General features: G+C 37.0%; 1 protein-coding gene across 1 annotated transcript; it reads right to left on the reverse strand.

The window, feature by feature from the left end:
- Positions 1 to 10,474: 10,474 nt before the first annotated feature.
- Positions 10,475 to 19,245, reverse strand: tbx18 (T-box transcription factor 18). The gene is made up of 8 exons (XM_084427909.1): positions 18,806 to 19,245; positions 17,747 to 17,921; positions 16,940 to 17,041; positions 16,266 to 16,437; positions 15,597 to 15,764; positions 14,460 to 14,524; positions 13,043 to 13,137; positions 10,475 to 12,385 (listed from the first exon to the last, which is right to left on the reverse strand). Exons 1-8 carry the CDS (start codon positions 19,032 to 19,034, stop codon positions 11,724 to 11,726), a joined length of 1,668 nt encoding a protein of 555 aa, XP_084284035.1. The 5' UTR covers positions 19,035 to 19,245; the 3' UTR covers positions 10,475 to 11,723.
- Positions 19,246 to 20,330: the final 1,085 nt, after the last annotated feature.

Here is a 20,330-nt window from a genome sequence, read left to right on the forward strand (position 1 = left end):
TCTCTTTTACACATTGAAATCTCTTGATGCATGTGATTGAGTGGTTTTGTAGTGCTCTTCATGAGCTCCATAAACGAAACAGAAATAACTAAACAAATAAATACATACATTTTAGACAACAAATGATATACTGTGATACTCATCAAGCCTGCAGTTAAAAAAAAAAACAGTAATATTATGAAATATTATTACAATTTAAAATAATGGTTCTCTTTTTTAATATACTTTAAAATGTAATTTATTTTTGTGATGCAAAGCTGAATTTTCATCAGCAAGTACTCCAGTCTTTGGTGTCTTATGATCCTTCAGAAATCATTCTAATATGCTGATTTATGATCAATGTTGGAAACAGTTGTGCTGCTTAATATTTTTTTTATAACCTGAGATACTTTTTTCAGGATTATTTGATGAATAAAAAGTTAAAAAGAACTGTATTTATTTAGAATAGAAATCTTTTGTAACAATATACACTACCGTTCAAAAGTTTGGGAACAATAACTATTTTTTTTTTAAAAGAAATTAGTACTTTAATTCAACAAGGATGCGTTAAATTGATAAAAGGTGATGGTAACGATTTATATTGTTAGAAATGTTTTTATTTTGAATAAATGCTGTTTTTATGAATAAATGCTGTTAACGTTTTACTCATCAATGAATCCTGAAAAAAGTATTCCAAAAAAAAATATTAAACAGCACAACTGTTTCCATCATTGATAATAACTGAGTATCAAATCATCATATTAGAATGATTTCTGAAGGATCATAAGACACCAAAGACTGGAGTACTTGCTGATGAAAATTCAGCTTTGCATCACAAAAATAAATTACATTTTAAAATGTATTAAAAAAGAGAAGCATTATTTTAAATTGTAATAATATTTCATAATATTACCTTTTTTTTTTTTTTTTTTTTTTTTTTTTAACTGCAGGCTTGATGAACATAAGAGACTTATTTCAAAAACATTAAAAATAGTAGTGTTTCCAAACTTTTGACTGGTACTGTATATATACATTTTCTGTATAAATTAATCAATATTGAATATTAAAATGCATAAATAACATACAAAGTATTATATTATTGTTATATTTGGGGGATTTTTATTTCAAATCTCAAAAGATTATTAAATAAGTAGGTCAAATTAAATCGATAAATGTATTTTATGTGACTCTGTAAAGCATTATAAAATGTTTATGAAATTGAATATCACTAGCACTAAGTTTAGCATTGCTGGGATTAGATATTCCTTTTGGACGTTGTATTTTATTGACTTTTGAATGTCTGGCTGGTCTGCATATGTCCGTTTTCCTTCTAGTCAGATATAAACAAAATGTGGAACTCAAAGCCCAGCTTCCTCTACCTGCAGTCACAATATACTCCAGTATGTTTTAACAACGGCAATCACACACACACAGGGATTAGGGAATAATCCGTGCTTGTGTCTGACCTCTGGGGTCACCAACACATCCGGCTACCAGCAATAATGATGTGATCGCATACTACTCTCTCTCTCTCTCTCTCTCTCTCTCTCTCTCTCTCTCTCAAAAACTAACCTTAGTCCTCCACATATACACAGCAAAAACTTCTTCTGTAAGAAATATAAGCTAAATATATATACTGAGTGTGTGTGTGTGTGTGTGTGTGTGTGTGTGTGTGTATATATATATATATGAAGAGTTCAGATGCAAAAGCCTCTAAATGCCATCTGAAATTTTCTTCTAGAATGATCATTTTTATCAAGCTCATATATTTAAGTTCAGTAATTTCACTTAAATGCCAATGAAAATGACCTATTAATTGTCATTTAAGTGAAATTACTGAACTTAAATATACAAGCTTGATAAAAATGATCATTCTAGAAGAAAATTTCAGATGGCATTTAGAGGCTTTTGCATCTGAACTCTTCATATATATATACAATAGACATATCTATCTATCTATCTATCTATCTATCTATCTATCTATCTATCTATCTATCTATCTATCTATCTATCTATCTATCTATCTATCTATCTATCTATCTATCTATCTATCTATCTATATATATATATATATATATATATATATGTATATGTAATTTATTGATGGTGAAGCTGAATTTTCAGCATCATTACTCCAGTCTTCAGTGTCACATGATTCTTTAGAGATCCTTCTAATATGCTGATTTGCTGCTCAAGAAACATTTCCTATTGTTATCAATATTGAAAACAATATTGAAATTGTGCTGCTTAATATTGTTATGGGAACTGTGATAATTTTTTTCAGTTTTTTTTTTTCTTTATATTCTGTATATATCTTTCATTAATTTCGAACCTTATATACAATCACAGATGGATTGAAATGTGTTAAGCTCTTATACAATATCTAACACTGTTTGTGCTTATATTCACCTCACTGTAATTGTGGTTTGTTTAACTAGATTTAACAGAAACAGATGGGACAAGAGAATCTGATTGATTTTCCTAATCCTATTATTGATTGTTACAGTGGTTTGAGTTGGTACTGTACACACTCTGCACTGTGTGTGTGTAGAAAAGAGTGTGTGCATATCAGAAGTGGTTACTGTAGTCCTGTGGGACATTTCTTATGCTCTTTTACTCCTCCTGAGTGTGTGCCTCCTCGGTACTTCTCGGATTATGGCTGATTTAAATGTAAACTGCTCAACACAAAAACATGCACATGCACAACACAGATTTATACACTTTAAAACAATCCTTTAGCCTCTGTATGCAGTTTGAAACATATCTTAGTTCTCTGAATGCGTATGTCTGTCTGTATGTTGTCATTCCAGACTCTGTGTGTCTTTCAGTACGATCGGTTCCTCTCAGCAGTCATCTCTTCAATAATAAACACATGTACATGTTGGCCTATACATATCCATGGTCAGTCACCATAACTTTTTTAGTGTGGGTTTTAGCAACAGCTGAATCTCTGATATCTTTGGCATGATCCTAGTTAAAGGGAAAGTTCACTAAAAAATGAAAATTCTGTGTGGATTTGTTCACCCTTATGTCGTTCCAAATGGTATGCTGTATGGGTTGCAGACTAGTCGACTTGAACGTTCTGCCATGATGCCTTGCAGAAGACAACAGGCAGAAGAACTTCAGACTTCTCTAACTGATCAGACTTACAGTTTTCATATAAATTACGATAAAAAATTCTTTGGATTTACATTGACTGTAATACTAATGCTGTCCTATAGAGGGGGCCACATGATACGAAAACTTAGAAGTCCACTTTTACACTCAGTTTTCATCAGTTGAAATGACAAATAAATGCATACTCTTAGAGCGCTCCTCAAGTTATGTTTGTTTATACCATCTGTAATCTTTCTGTGCTACATTATCTGTACCTGATTTAGAACGAGCAGAAATCTGTAAGAAATATAATGACTTATAGACAAAATAACTGATAAAAAATAAGCTGTTATGTAGGAGCAATAGCCTTGTGACATATATCACAGCTGTGCACGACCCGAACTCGTTTGTGTCTCGGCTTGAGGTTTAGACTTTTAACCTCTAGTTGCTAATTTTGGCATGTTGCAAAGCATTCTCTTCTCTTTGACAGTTCTTACTAATGACATCATCAGCGATTAGTAGATGTCAACTAATCACATAACTATCAACTTTAAAAAATCTGAGGTGGTTCAACCCCTAGTATGCTGTTATTATTTTACATAGAAATCTTTTTGATACAACAACAGGTTTACCATATATTGGATGTCGTATTTGATCTTTGAGCTGCAGCGGTAAATAATTTCTGATTGTTTGTCACAGTAATTGCATGGCTTCAGAAAAGAGCATAAAATATAGATCACAAGTCATATACACTGTACTTTAATGGTCTTCTTTGCTTTGCTTTGTGGTTCTTTGTGGAGTTTGACAAATTGTAGTCACTACTGTATGAACTGCTGATAAATGGAAAGATCTTCAGAATTCTCCTTTTATGGTCCACAGTAAAAATAAAAAACAGCAGTAATTATAAACAGAAGTGACATTTTTGGTTGCACATCTCTTTAAAGTTGTTTATTAAAGTAGTTTATTTTAAGACTTTTTTTTTTTTTTAGATTGAATGTCAGTCTTAGCACTGGAAGCTGAGTGCCAGTTGCTTACTGGATCTCTGCTTTGTGATTGGCTGTTGCATGTACAAAGTTGTCAGTAGTGCTGCTGATTGATTGACAGCTCTGAGCTCTTCTGGCCGCCTGGGTGGTCATGTTGATCCTTCCTTTTCAGATGTAAACACATCTATAGCCAATCAGAAGACACTCCAGGGACTCTGGGTAACGCAAAGCAAGACCTCTGAGCTATAACAAATCTCCCTTGGCATATAAACCACACTATTTGTCTATTTAGAATACTTTGGAGATATGTACAAATATATATTCTTTTTTTTAAATTGTATTTAATTCACAAATAATTACAAAGAAACAGCAGGTAACATTGAATTTTGAAGTAGAAATAGTGAAAGTCTGAGTGTGTGTGTTTAAGAGAGAGAGAGAGTGTGTGTGTGTGTGTGTGTGTGTGTGTGTTATATGCATATGAGAGCGTGTGTTTGGGGCCGCGGCTCGTTGATGTAGCTGTCATGGGAGAGTGGACTCTAGTCCAGGAACCCTCCGGATGGAACCGGGGGGGACTCGGAGCTCTTCTCAAAAACCTAAATAAACCAAGATTTCCTCACTGCCCACCAGAGAGAAAGTGAGAGAGAGAGAAGCGTACATTTTTGCGAGCCTTTATATATAGCCCATAGTCTGCCAAAATGCTACTACTGCAGTTTCTTTGTCCTGTGTATCAACTGCATATCCATACTTTGCAAATGACAATGTCAGACAATACATGATAAGCATAATTAAAGAGATGGAGTTGTATTACTTCAACTGTTGTCCTTTATTTTGGGCATGTATATATATATATATATATGCATGTGTGTGGGTGCATACATGTGGTGCAGATTTAACGAGGTTGTCATTTTTCACAGCTAAAAATGACATGCTTCTCTTGTTAGTGTGTGTGTGTGTGTGTGTGTGTGTGTGTGTGTGTGTGTGTGTGTGTGTGTAAGGGCATTATAGATGGCATGAGTGACCTTGAGCTTGTTTTAACCATGAAGGTTTAACACAATTGGTCACTCGTATGTCTCTCTGTGTGTGTGTGTGTGTGTGTGTGTGTATGTATGAGTCTGTATTCATATCGCTTTGTCCTTGGCCTATTGAGGAATGCAGGACTCAAAGGTCACGGTCCATATATCCAGAATGCTTTGCATCATGACACACACTCATTTAGCTGTGGGGAGTTTAAAATTGTTGCACCTTGTAGAGATACAATTTCTTCTATTCCACTCATCTCAACCTCTCACATCACTCATTTTATTCTGCTCTGTCCTTTGCTGCTTTCATCTGTTGCTTTCCAAACATTTTTTTTTTTTTTACTTATCATTTTATTATAATTTTTATATTCTTTTATAACTATATTTTCATAAACACTTACAATATGTGTGGTGTCTATTTCTGATTTTCATGAACTGTGAAATTTAAAGCAATAAATTTAAGACATTTTGAAAATCTAACTTCATCTGCCTTTTTTGTTTCCCTCTGGAAATGTCAGTTCATTCATTTCTGTTCATTCATACACATCCCATGTTGTATTTGGCAGACATGTTCATTTATGGATTTGGCAGATACATTCATCCTTTTTTTTTCTCACAGTGTACAGTATACAACTTTGTTTTTTTGTGTGTGTTCCTGTGGGAATCAAATTGATGACCTTGCTGTTGCTAATCCCATCAGTTTCGCTACAGCATAATTAAAAGTCATGTGTCAAATATAAATTTAGGACCCCCAGATCTGGCACACAAAAATACATTTATAAATGGGAATACACTTTGTGCCAAAACACACTCTTATCTTCAGATTAATCATGTAAACACCCAATGATCCGAGTTTCATTTCTTTTTCTCCTGGAACATGAAAACCTCTCGCAGGGCTCACAAGCCTTTCACTGCATCTCGCTCTCCCTTCCCCTTCTCTCTTTTACTGGCTTGGACACCCACCTCTCTCTCCTGTCCTATTCCTCCCTTCCTCTCCCAGGCTGAAATAGTGATCATGGCTGCTGTTTCATCAGCTCTTTGCACTTCGCACTTCTATTAAGATTGATGGTGTGCTGTGCTATAAATGACAGTGCTAAGTCTGGCCATAGCATTAAGGAGGGGGACTGAACAGGGGAGGGGGGGATGCCGGCCCTCCGCATTCTACTGCTAATGGGACGAGAGAAGTTGGATGTGTGTGTGCGTTTGGGTGTCACTATTTATGCTGCGTGCAAAAGACAAATGGCCTTTGCTGTTAACTAACCTGCATTTACACACAAACTTGCTTTTTCCATCCTTTATTGGATTTAACTGTGATTTAAATGAAGATAATTTTGTTATTAACTGAGGTAAATGACAGCAATTACATCATCATAATATTTGCATACTGAATTTGTAGTTGGTGTTCTGTTACATATATTTGCATATCGAATTATCTCTTCTATCTTGTATCTATTTTAGACATGCACTAATACTATAATCATGGCCAAAGATTTATTTCCTTTTATTTATTAAAAGGAATGTAAAATTCTTCTATTAGCATATGTGATACGACAATAATTGTACATTGAAAAACTCAAGCAAATTATTGCAAATTGGCGTCTGTCTACAATTGGATGTGTGTAATCTTTCTAATCAACATTTATGTCCAAGAGGAATTCAAAATGTCTATATATCTAGTTTACTTCAAAAATGATATGATCAATAAGTTATGACAATGTGTTTTACATTGCATTAACTCATCAAAATAAGTAAAACTAAATTTTTAAGTCTGTTTAATGTAATTTAAGTTGAAATTACTTGAAGATCCAAGTTGATTGTACTTAAAAAATAATTAAGGCTTAGATTGGATGCACAATATACCAGGACCATTTTGGATATTGGCTGAAATTAGTGGGGTTTTGTGTGTGTGTGTGTGTGTGTGTGTGTGTGTGTGTGTGTGTGTGTGTGTGTGTGTGTGTGTGTGTGTGTGTGTGTGTGTGTGTGTGTGTGTGTGTGTGTGTGTGTGTGTGTGTGTGTGTGTGTTTCTACACGTCTGCAGATTTGGGATATTTATTATATGAAATTGGATATACATTTTTTTAACAGCTTGGGACTTTCAATTGCACCAAAATGAAAGAAAACTAGTCTGCGCAGGTATGAAAAATTACAAAATAAATAAATGTTGCACAAAGAATTGTGACACATTGTTATTAGGCAATGAATAAAATAGTCTAAACCATCCAAAATTTTGAGTCATAATATTACAATACAACCCCATAACTGTCTTAAAAGTGTAAAATAATAAACACATATCACTTTCATACCTTGTGTTTGCTTGTCGTTTATGAGTGTGTGATGGAAGGTGCTAGTGTGTGATGAGAGCTGACTGGAGCGTCACTCCGGAGAGGGCTGAGCTGACCTTAGCTTTGATTTGCATTTCAGTTTTGATTTATCCAAGTCACAGATCGTTTAGACGCCTGGCAAGATACAGAGAAGACGTATATAGAAGAGCTCAGTTTCTCAGACACACACACATGCACATAAACAGTTTCAAAGAATGAGGAAGTCTTTCATAATATATTTTCATGGTTATATTAGAGGAGAATATGGCCATAGATTGACATTCATCATGGCAATATATTTGGCTCTGAAAACAGGGTTGAACCATAGACATTAATCAGGTGGATGGTGGGATTTGATGACAAAGATTAAACGAGTGTAAGAGACACCAGTCAGCTTCAGATTACTGCAACTGTCATCAAATACCCCCCAGGCCATTAACGGGTCACGCAGACCTTTTCGCCCCCCACACCCCCCCACACCCCCCACACACACTCACACATATCAGCACCACCAGCACAGCTCGACCCTGCACACCACAGGTGCTCTTCCTGGAACACCCAGCGGACATACACACACAAACACACACACACACTGTCCACTTGTACTCCTTTTACACTTGCTGGAAATTCCTTTGACTGCCTCATCTAAAGGCTACTTCTGACAAAGGAGAGTGTTATTTATGTTTGTGGACCATAAGAACAGTGAAAATACAGGTGAAATTATTGTTTATTATTTAGATTCCTTGAAATCTAAATGATAAATCCCTAAATTATGCATTCACAAAATTAGGATTTACTTTAAATAGGCTTATATTGTGCAAAATGGGACTTGGTAATATGGTCATATTATTACCATAAACAATAATAAATACAATAGCGATGATGTTACATGACCACTGGTGTTGAGACTAACAAAATTCATTATAATTGTCTACCACTACTTGTTAATGACAATGAGACACAGGTAAAGTATGAAGTAACCAAGAAATAATAATTTTAAACTTGATTTTAACAACACTTCTTTGAGGATTTTACAATAAAATTGTGAACATTTTCTGTAGGGTAATGGGTATTTGTGTTCACGAGAAAGCGTTATACGATTTCGTATTAATTCATACAATGTGAATCCTACAAAAACATACAATTACTAGAAAAAAGTAAGCATGAAGGTCCATCCCTAAACATACCAGTCACTGGGGCATAAGCAGATCACATACAAATGAGATTGTATGAATTCATAGCCATTGATTCGCTAAAACGTAAAATAGTTATAAATTGCCATGAGGTTGTGTTGGTTTTATGATTAGTCACGAGTCCTTGACCACAACATAGAGCAAATGGCATGGATTTCTAAAATATCATCTATCCAGCGTTTGTATTAGTCATGTGCAATGCAGAACACGAGGCTCCTCGCTAAAGTGAACTGCTATTAGTGGGTATTGAAGTTGAATGTCAGACCATTTGGCAATGTACCAGGAGACACACAGATGAATATATGCAACAGTGCATGGTAATGTAATGTGGCCCGGGTTGCACTGGTGGAAATAAGGCTTGCCTTTTTCCAAAAACATAATGGACGTATGAGGAGCTGTTAAACAAGAATGAATTATTCATGATTTGTGCGAACGGTCGAACATAATGTTCTGCCCTTTCTAGGTTGTTTTTGGGGTCTTACGGTCTGACGTAGTTTTTTGTGACTTTCTGTAGTTAGAATGTTGAAGAAATGTAAATGTGCAAAGATTGCACAATCAATATAAATGGCGGAGAAGTGCATAAGTGATGTCTGTAAGGCCTGTGAGACGAGTGTGAAAATGTAACACTGTTGGCCGTGTGGAGAGAAGATGATGCCAGGCACTGAGGGACCGAAAGATGATCCCGTATGCCAACACACTGACATGAAAAGAGAGCCCTGGCAGAGTAGTGGCGATGACCAGTAACACAAGGCATGTTAACCAGTGAATCTAAAAAGCATATGTAGTTGAGTTATATTACACTTTATTGCTGGATATGAAAAATCAATATGGGCAAAAATAAACAGGTTTTTAAATGTATTTCTCATTTGCTTATTTAAATTATTACTGCCATTTAAGTTGACTGATCATGGATGAAAGGAATATTACATGTGTATATAAATGTTTTTGTATACTATATATATATAATAATGTGTGTGTGTGTGTACGTGTGTATGTACAATATGAAAACATATAAATGTACAAATATTTAAGTTTATTTTTATTTGTTATTAAAGAACATTTATATATATATATATATATACCATACTGTTTTAGTTCTATTTAGTCCATTATGGAGTCAATTTTATACATTATTTTATACATTAAGTATACATTTTACAAACACAGGCCTTTACTGGCCTCAGAGTGTTAATGTCCTCAGGTTTACTGATAATGAGTCAGTAATGTGAGGTGTGTGAGTGTGTGTGCATAAGGATATTGGTGTATGTAAGGTTTGCCAACCATGGGGGGAGGCTGTCACCTGTTAGTGAGATACAGCAAGCCAACCATTCCTCTGTTCTAAAATAAAAAAGCACCCAACAACCTCCTCTCTCTCTGCATGTGCTGTTTGTCTTTCTTCTTCAGTCCAAAACAGGTGTCTCACTGGTTCTGGTTCTAAAGACTGACCCAATGTTAGACTGCTAGTACAAATTCCTAGTGCTGTTTGAGTATTTTTAAAGTTTAGTCCCCTAATTTGTTTTTTATGTTTGCAGTTCACTAGGTGTTAAAAGTTAGAAGCAGTCAGAAGGTCTTGTAATATCCTCCTTTACACACACACACACACTCTTAAGCTGACCACACTGCAAGTAAAATAATATACGTAATGTCACGCTCATTTAGCAATAGAAAACTTGCTGATGTATGATTTCTCAGGGACAAAAGCACAAACTTTTTTCAAACTTTTTGTCTTCTGTGTGCATGAATGCATTCTGTTTGTGTGTGTCAGTGTACCTCTAGGAGCCCCTGGTGGTATTTTTCATTTGTTAGGCATTCAGAACCTTTGCCTGACCCCAAGAGAAGCATCTAATGCTGAAACACATGCATAAACTCCTTGATTATTCTTTGCCATATGGATATATTTTATTTGGCTCAAAGGGTTTTCTAATTATCAGGCCAACAACAGTCTAACATGGAGGAAGTGTCAAAAGAGTGGCCTCTGGCAAAAAAAAAAAGCCTTATTATTAAAATGCAAGTATTTAAAATTGCCGTAAGTGCAAGTGAAATCTTTACACAGTATCAATAATATTCATATTCTCCATATTTGTGAAAAATTACATTTAATAAGAAAATTAGCAAAAGCTAACATGTCTGCAAAGGAAAAGCGTTCTTGTCAGTCTTGGATTCAGAGTGAGACAGCTGACCTGGAATCAGCATGTATCTCGTGGCAGGATAATCCTTCTGAAGAATGCCAATGGTTGTATTTATAAAGTGTGAGAATTATCATCTTGGATCAGATTTCATTCAGCCCTGTCTGTTCCAAGACTCAGACAGCAGCGCTGATCCAGACAAAAACCCTTCGACTTGGAGAGAATTTGTAAACGCTAGCCCACATTTTGTTTTTCCTCGTCCGGTTTCAGATTAAATCGCATTATCTGCCATTAATGCTGATCGGATGTGCTCAAAAACCTCAGCACAAATAAGTGACGTGGTTACCTGATGATTGTCACCTAGAAAATGGTGTAGTTCAAAATTCAAGTCATTGAAGCCTGTTTCATACTTCGTGACATCACTTCCTGTCATTTTCAGTCTGCTCACTCTTAAGTGCCAAACTCTGTTTTATTGTCCATAAGATGCTGAGTCCAGCCTCACAAAAGGCATCTGTTAAAGTCCTCACACTCCTACCAGCAGTTCAGGGGACTCATTGAACCTTGATGAGATCCGATGGCTGATGTCCTTTCATGCCGTGAAACTGAGCAGGATTGTGCGCAAGTGTGTTGGTAAAGTGTTTTCTAGGTTTCCCCGCGTGATTCTTCAGGCATTTCCATACCCTGGTGTCCAATAATAGTCTGTGCCGCTTCATCAGAATGATTTTAAAGATATAAAGTCTATTTAAAAAATATCCTCAATGTTATCTTCAGCTGTCATTTTCACAAAACATAAATGATATTGCAGATTTCTCTCAGTTCTTTACATTGTGTACATCTGTTTCTTTTGCTTGCCATAGCAGTATGTCCCTCTCTCAACTCTTGCGAGAGTGATGAATGTCCGACGGATTATAAATTATGCGATTGACTAGTCCTAAAAACTAGTTTATACTCAAAGAAAACATTCTTAGCTGAGTTTTGTAGTCCGTCAAAGTTTTTGGGTCACAGGTCAAGCCATGTGGGCTGTCACCTGGGAGGTGGAGCTTGTCAGCCCCAAAGTCCGTGAGTCAAAAAGATTCTGTTGACTACTACTGAGCATGTGCAGACCGTCCACAGTGGATAGGACCTGCCTGTCCGTCAGCGTCCCGCTAGGGGAGGAGCCAAGGAATGAACTTTGCGTGGCGGCTGCCTTTTCGGGGCTGGTGGCCAAGCGGGGAGAAGTGGAGAAGTTGTAACCATAGAGGCCATAAGGGCTGTGCAGCCGGAACCCATTATAGGATCCCTGTGTGCTCTGGTTGGCGGAAAACGCATTATGGGTATGGCTGGGCATTAGGTACTGCAGCTGGGAGGTTGTGCTTGGCATGCTGTGGATCTGGATTGGCAGGCCACTCTGTGTGCACGAGAACGCTTCACCTTCGGTCCCGCTCATATACGTAGAGCTCCGAGAAGTTGAAAAGGCATCTGCTGCGGGGCTGGCCAGTCGACTGTAGGAGTCTGCGGAGAGGGGAGGGGCGTAGCGGTGGAGAGGGTGGCTTGTTCGACTGCAGGTGGAGTAATCGCACACTGGCCCTGCCCCGGAACCCAGGTGGAATGTAGGGGAAGAGCATGAGGACGAGGACAGCAGATGTGTGTGTGCTGAAGACCCAACAACACCGTGAGAACCAGCTGCACCTGAACGCAGTCATAACGACATATCATTAATAAAACATATACACATAAAACAAACCAAAATATACAAATCTCATAGTGTGAAATTTCACATTACAGAGATTCAAAGTAAACATAAAATCGAATTTATTCTTAATATATTTCAAAATGATGTTTTTTAACTTAAAAATAATCATATTTGAAGAATTGGCTCATCTTTAAATCACTTCACGGTTCATCTAGTTATTTGTTTGGTTAAAAGTTTAGTTACAGTATATTCATTTCTTTGAATTCTTTCATTTTGCTCCCAAGCATTCAAATTCAAGTTCCAATTCTGCATCCAGTTTGCTAGCTCAATTCAAATTTAATTCAAATTCAGGAATTGAAAAATATATAAAAAAGAAAAGAACATTCTGTTATTTATTCACCTTCATGTTGTTCCAAACAACATTGTACCCAATTTACTTTCATTGCATTATAAAGATTTTAGACATTTTTCACAATATTCTTTTTTTTTTGTTCACAGACAAAATAAAGTCTATTTGAAATGACATGAAGTATGTTAAACTCATTGGTACAATCAAAAATGTCTTATTCATGTTATTATTTACAAATACGTATAAACAACAAGCAATTGTGCAATGACACATTTGACAGGGAAAACATAGACACACGTGGTACCTTGTTTAGTGATTCCAGGGAATTCCTCAAATGTCAGAGTTCTCAGTGAGGGCCGCCAGAACGCATACGACTCAACCAGAGCCTCCAGTCCCATCCTAAATCACACAAGCATTCTGATCAATAAACATGTATTAGACACAAGAACACACAATTTGCATACAAATACAAAGGCAAGAGTGATTCAGTAAAGCTCTCAGTCCACTTAACAGAAAAGCTCTGCATCTGGCTAACCTTTCCAACAATGTGTTCAATCCTGCCAGCCGTCTTAGTGCTAGGCCCTTTCTTTATCAGTATGTATTTGGGCAGTAAAGCAGAGCAGGTAATGAAGAACATAAAGTGTGTGTGTTGGTGTGTGCGACGGCAAGGCTATAATTATTTTCACATAGCTTTATCGGTGGGATCAGACATAGAGTGCAGGAAGCCACAGTTAAAGCTTTACGAGGAGAGAGAAAGAAAAAGAGAGAGGGGTGTGTGTGTGTGGGGGGGGACTTTTCTGGCTTTTTCTGGAAGTAATGGTGGTGCTCGGTGCGCCTTGTTAGCGTGGACGTTACCCCACCCCCTCCACAGTACCACTCAGGCGATAATTCACACAAGATGCCTCAACTTGTTTCGGCCCCAGTTTTATCAGCCACACCACTTGAGCTATCAAGTGGCCGAGTTTGTTTAGCAAACTGCTTAACTTTTCCTGTAACACTGAGCCACGGGGCTCGGTCTAAGTGCTCAGCGAGACCTCGCATAGGGACGGAGGAAAAGTGGATGTATGTGGTCTGCTGCGATTCAGAGGGGTGTTAAAATCGCTCTCGTTTAAAAATAATGAGCAGAGTTAAACTTCCCCACTGAGCTTTCGAGTCAGAGTCGTGCAAGCCTTATTTCTGCACAGCCTCCACTTCCTGTTTGCACGTTTATTATTTATTTCTCTAGTGTTATGTGAAGGAGATTATTTTTTATTATGCTGTGTATTTTCATTTATACATTTATTTTTGTACATGGAATAATGGCTTTTAATCTGACTCTATTTTTATGTTTATTTTGTCTGGGCCTCGCTGGAATCTTGTGGTACTTTCAGTTTGGCTAAAAGAAGACTTTTCCCTTTGGATCTGATAATAACTTTACACTGATGTCAGAAGAGAATGAGAAGTTGAACAAAAAATAAATGTAATATAGTGTAATTTCTGTATTGCAACACAATAAGGTAAAAGCAGAAACTACACATTTTGGCTATTCCGTGACAGATGGGCTTGCCTCAGTTGTGATCAATAAAATTTTATGAAAAACCTTGGAAGACCCATTTCCCAGTGCAGTTACTGCTTTTTAAAATGTACAATGCCATTGACTCAAATCAAGCAAATCCTTTGGATATCCAGAGCTAAGCATTAGTAACAAAGATCTGTACATATACAGTAACTAAATGTATTACCTATTTCTTCCTGAGTCTCTGAATCCTTTTGCAAATGGATTCCTGTCGATCTTCAGTCTTGTTATCTGTAAAAAAATCCACACACAAAACACATTCTCTTTACTGACCCAAAGCCTGTTATGTCAAATTCCCTGACCTAGCACCAGTGACCCTTATCCCACAATGCAATGTGTGTGGGTTTATTTTATAAGCTTTTTTCTTCCGTATGTGTGTGTGTGTGAGAGAACATGTGTGTTGTGTTTTTATAAGCTCAGACAAATGGGTGACATAATTTCTAAAACTTGGCAGTTAACATGAAAACTATGATAAGATTTCAAGCTCTAACTTAAAACATGCTCTGGTATTAATCTGTTATAGCAAACGAAAACACGTTAATTTAATCAAACAATATATAAAATCAAAAAAAAATTCTGTGTTGCAATTTATAAATACTTTGCTTCTGAACTGTAGGCAAAGGAAAGTCAATACATTTGCCTAAATAAACACTGTGCCCTTTATAAATAAATTGCCCTTTATGGGGTGTTGGTTACATACTCTTTCAGTCTCATAGAGGCTTTGATCTATGAATTTAGACAGCAGGAGCCCTTCAAATCCCAACTTTAGGAGATTTGTATGATTATTTCAGTAATACATCATATAAATTAAGTCATTTATCATACCAGTGTATCCTAAATACGAGCGTTCTGCAAGTTAACTGGGTTTATTATAAAAATAAAACATATTAAAAAAGTAAATAAAATGAACAAAAACAACTATTATTGTCACAATAGAACAGCTCTGCTTTATCCATTGTATTGAGTCCAGATAATTCTAAAATAGGTCCTGTGTGTTACATTTTGCATATCTTGTATCCTAATAATATTATTCATATTGTATATATTACTTGCTTTTGTCTTGCTTGCTTGGACTTAGAAAAATAAATTGGCCAGTTTGGTTGTGGCTGGCATGACTTTCCTATTCATTTGTTTTATAAAAATCAAGCCCTAATAATGTAATCCAATAAAAAGAAAAGGCACCGAGCCCGACGAATTCCTCTTCATTTAATTTCAAGAAACAATCTGACCCTTATTTGCAGCTTTTGTGATGTGTTATCAAATTGTGCATAAAACAGTTATGGCAGGATGTGTTGGGAATTACCTGTTGGTTTTGGTATGCAGTCACCGTTGTGAAGACAGTTTCAGGGAAAGAGAATGCTTTGACACCGTCCCCAGTGGGAACCGCCTTAACCGGCGAGAGTTCTTCACCGCACTCCTTACGGATGACGTGGACACGGGGCTGGTACTTGTGCATGGAGTGCAGAATGATCTGGAAAACATTACATCGCGCATCAGTGTTTAGAGTGGGAAACGGAGGAATTACCAAAGCAGTTTTCTACCTCAATAAAAACACACATGCCTCCATTTTCAAAGGCCAAACGGGCCTTTAACTGCCTCGCCCTGGGGATGCTTTCAATTGAGTTTGTTTACAACCCTCCACATTACAACATGTTTAGACCTTTAAAAAAATACAGCAAAACAAAATGCACACCGGGCGACAATGGCTAGCATATGTGTAATGGGATGCATGAAAAGAGTTGTCCAATTATAACATTTAATTTATTTCAGGATCACAGAGGGAAATTCTAAAGGTCTGCTTTACTAACTAACTTATGAAGTCTTAATGTATTTGCAGGTTTTCCTTATAAGCCTATTTTCCTATAGACAAAAATGATGCAGTTTTTCCTCATTCAAATGTACAAAAACAACAACAACAAAACATTCATATTCAATAAATTACTCTTGGATACATAATAAGAGATTCTCTCACATGGCCTTGGTCGTCGAGCTCGTTATTGGTCAGTTTGAGTTTGTCGAAGCTTATAACCTGGCGCATCCACGTCTCACCGGAAGCAGGGGAATCCGGATGGATGTAGACTCGTGGAGGGACAGGAGAGTCGGCGTTACCCGCTACCATCCACTTCGAGCTGTGGTACACGTACCTTGGAATGGGAAAAAAAGTCAGTGTGGTGATTTACATAATATGTGTGGTGATTTACATAATATGAATTTTAGACGGCTCGACTTTTTAAAGGAATATCTTTCAGTAATGTATTTGATTTCATTTTGCTAACCGTCTCAGACTACATGGTTGCTTATCACTAAGGTTTCTTTAATATATTTGTGCTGTGTAAATAATAAAATAAATAATGACGGTAGCCTTATTGTTTTGTAGATGCAGTGAAAATGAACTGAAATCACTTGAGATCACCCCATTACTGTCTTTACAGCTGTACAAAATGCGTACGCGTTATGAATTTGTTTTGACTGCCGTTGTCTCATGACCTTCAGGTCCACGAGGTCAAGCTCCCAAAAGGGCATCGCAAAAGGCCGGACTGAAGATGTCAACAAAGTCCCGGAGTGCCATTTGTGGAGACGGTTAGTTCAAAATGCTCAATATTATGCAGCGACCAGTTGGGAAGACAAATTTCGTAAATTGCTCACCTGTACCGTTTGTTGTCGACAGGAACAATATCCATAGCAATATAATACTGTTGATGAGGATCCAGTCCCACAATCTTAACCCTCATCGCGGGAAACATTCGCCTGGGATAAAATTACATTTTATATTAATATTCTCATTAGGACTACATAACATTGAGGCAAGCAGAATTGCAAAAGGAAATTCAGATTCCCAAAGAGCACAGTTTTTACCTTTATGTGGGCATCATTTTTCTAACAGTAGGCTAGCCTAGGCTATAACGCATCCCGTAATTTTTTCCAAATAGGCATATTTTTAGAGATACGTCAGTTAATTTAAATAAATGGTCAGTCAACAACTCAACATAAAAGTCAACAAAAAAGTAGGTAGCTTATAATGCACAAAACCAGGCCTAATATAATAGTAAAATCTATCAAATGTGTGTAAAAAATAAAAAAATACAAAAAATAAGGCTATATGAGCAGTAGGCCTATTAGCCTAAATATCAGCGGCATTTTCGTCGCAATCCCTTTTTAATTCAGTATTTAATTCCCAAAGTCCATTTCTGAAAGTAACCGCATACAAAAAGAGACTGTCTGGATATTTCAGCAATTTAATTCAGACTTTGGTAAATGCGTTTTGGATTAAGAATTCATGTTTGGTTGCATCAAATAAATGTTTTTATAGAAATTAAAACAAGTCACATGGCGTATTTTTACTATAAAAGAAATTAGTGTCTTTATGATTCAAACGTAAATATTGAATATGGTGATTTTAGCCAATAACCATTAAATGTTTTAACATTGAAAAGCGTGTTTTGTGTGATGCACCTGCCGGCTTTGGTGATGATCATTTCAGTTCCTATCTCGTGGAATCGCTTCCATAAGTCTGAGCCCTGCAAATCCACGCGCATCTCCTCTCCGGAGCTCGTGCCCGATTGCGCGAGGAGCTGCGCGCCCTGGGGTGCAGGTTGTGGGCTATCCAACAACACGTCCTCAGACTCAGCTGAGAAAGACAGAAAGAGTTTGTCTTAATTATTGCATAACAATCTGCAGAACCCTTTTTATTTAAACTATTGTTATTGCAATAACGAGTGCTGAAGTGGCATGCAAACTTTCTTTGCAATGATTTTCTGTATTCGTATTACATGTATTTACAGACTAGGCTATTATTACTTTATAAATGCTGTTGAATATTATAGTCCAATTATAAATAGCCTACATTTCCCCATTTTTTTCCGTTATGGAATTAAGAATTTAAGTCATGACTTTGTGATGCCTTATCGAGATGACAGCTTCTTAGAAGAACTGCATTCGTTTACTTTAAAATAATAAATAAATAGGCTAAAAAATCAGCGAATTTTATATTTTATTCTAGCTCTATCCATTTTTTTTTTTTTTTTTTTTTTTTTTTGCAAGTAGGCCTATTTAGGCTTTAGTAATGGCAAGTTAATTTGAGTGTTTATGATTGTGGCCAAACTCATAAACAGAATAGATTAGTCACTCTCTTAGTGCCCATATTTATGAGGCTCATAACTGTGTTATTTTGTGTTTCTATACTGTATTTTTCGTCTTTGTCGCCCTGACTTGACTCAATTACATGTCTAAATTACAGAGGTAGGCTATTTTTACTTCAGAATTTATTGATATATTTATTGAAGATTTTGTTGGTGAAAGACTGTCTGTGTTAATGTTAATTTTTGGTTTGTATTTAGCAGCCTATTACAAAACTATACAGGCTAGAAATACAGAATAACATTGTGTATGTTTTCATCGTTACTTTTCAGCCAAGATAATTACAAATACATATTTATTTTGTGGTTGTGGTTTGTTTCGCGCGCAACAAGCCTATTTCTTACATAGCTATAAGTCAAGGGATAGGCTACTTACGGGATTCGTCGCTTACGCAGTCTATCTCGCAACTCCTGGTGCTGGGACAAGTTCTCCTAGTCTGGGGTTGCGGACTTTCTGTCAGGCTCGACTCCTCGTTTACCTCCTCAAAACAATTTTCGTTGTCCTCCTCCAGCTTTCTTTTTTTCTCCGTGCCAATAAGCGCTTCTACCGAGAACGCGTGCGCTTTGAGGCTCATAGTACACGGGGACCGTCGTTTCTCAGCCATGGTTACAAACCGAGAAGACAGATTGGACGAGAAAGAGAAGTTCACCAGAAGTGCACTTGCAACAGCACTTAATCTAGCATTCCTTGAGTCAGAATAGTCCACTTCAGTAACTAATTAAAACGGGCGATGTGACAAAGACGCTGAAAACGAAGCGACAGTCTATTTAAAACAGTCTCATCGGTCTGTCAACGCGCACGGACACCGAGGCAGTGGCCGGGATTCGTTAAAGTGCCAATAACCAGGGCAGAAGAGGGGCGGGGGCTCCTCGCGTCAATCACCGGCGCTCTCTGCCAATAGGCGCGCTGCGTTTCGGCCCTCGTGTGAAACGTTCCGCCCATATGTGGTAAAGCCTGGCTGAATGAATCATCTCTCACTCACTGAGCTCCAGTCGTGCTCGCGGCATTGCGATCATTTTCACACTGCGGCTGTACATGCTCCACATGCTTCCGCATTACCTCCTCACGAGCCCTTGTGAGCCAATTCTGTAGAATTATTACCAAATCTACGCCTGCATCTGCGTGAGGCCCAGTAATAAGACATGTCAAACTAACCTGACTTGAGACTTGCAGTCTACAGTTTCTAAATACAAGTCCCCAAGAAGCACTCATTTTTACTACGAGACACAATTTCCCGGTACAATAAATCAGCCCCCCCTCACCCCCCTCCCAAAAAATAACTATTCACTGTTAATTGTATACATAATTGGGGGGGAAATAAAACGACTGAATGCAAGAACGATACAATTTTTTAAGGAAAGATAATGTTTGCATGTATTGATATACAGCAAGTTTATACATTTTGAAAATAAATTAGACATTTTACAAGGCAATTATAAATAGCCTTTAGCTTTAAGTAAGGCGTTTTTGTTTATTTAAATAAACAGCACGCATTTTCGATTGTGTATTTTGGTAGGCTGTTTGAGTTGGTTTTACTTTTGTTATTTGCTTAGGCTATACTAAATACAAGAGGAAGAACTATTTCAAATGATTTCAAAGAAGGGCTTTTTTTTTTTTTGTTGCCAAAAAACACTTTGCCTTGGGCCTATTTTTAGCGAGATGTTTTCCACAGAGAAACACAGATAAGTCGCATAAATGATCATTGATTCGATCTATTAAACCCATGTGATTTTTAGAGCATCTTGTGAGTTTTATGTACAGTTCTCCAGAGGCTTTATATTTCCCCGCTGTTTGAAACGTGTAAATGATTGCACTGCCATTTGGAGAATTCGTGTCCCACGCGCATGTGAAGACACTCAGAGCACATGCAGTGCGGGTTGACTTTCTGTGCCTGTCAACC

The sequence above is a fragment of the Rutilus rutilus genome (assembly GCF_951802725.1).
Source record: "Rutilus rutilus genome assembly, chromosome: 13".
NCBI classification, from domain to species: Eukaryota; Metazoa; Chordata; class Actinopteri; order Cypriniformes; family Leuciscidae; genus Rutilus; species Rutilus rutilus.

Excerpts from the sequence above, each read along its gene's own strand:
- tbx18 (XM_084427909.1), bottom strand. The coding sequence starts at position 19,034 with ATGGCTGAGAAACGACGGTCCCCGTGTACTATGAGCCTCAAAGCGCAC. Across the intron at positions 17,922-18,805 it reads CTGCGTAAGCGACGAATCCC|CTGAGTCTGAGGACGTGTTG; the intron begins GTAAGTAGCCTA and ends TGTCTTTCTCAG. Across the intron at positions 12,386-13,042 it reads CCCTGGAATCACTAAACAAG|GTGCAGCTGGTTCTCACGGT; the intron begins GTACCACGTGTG and ends GACTGCGTTCAG.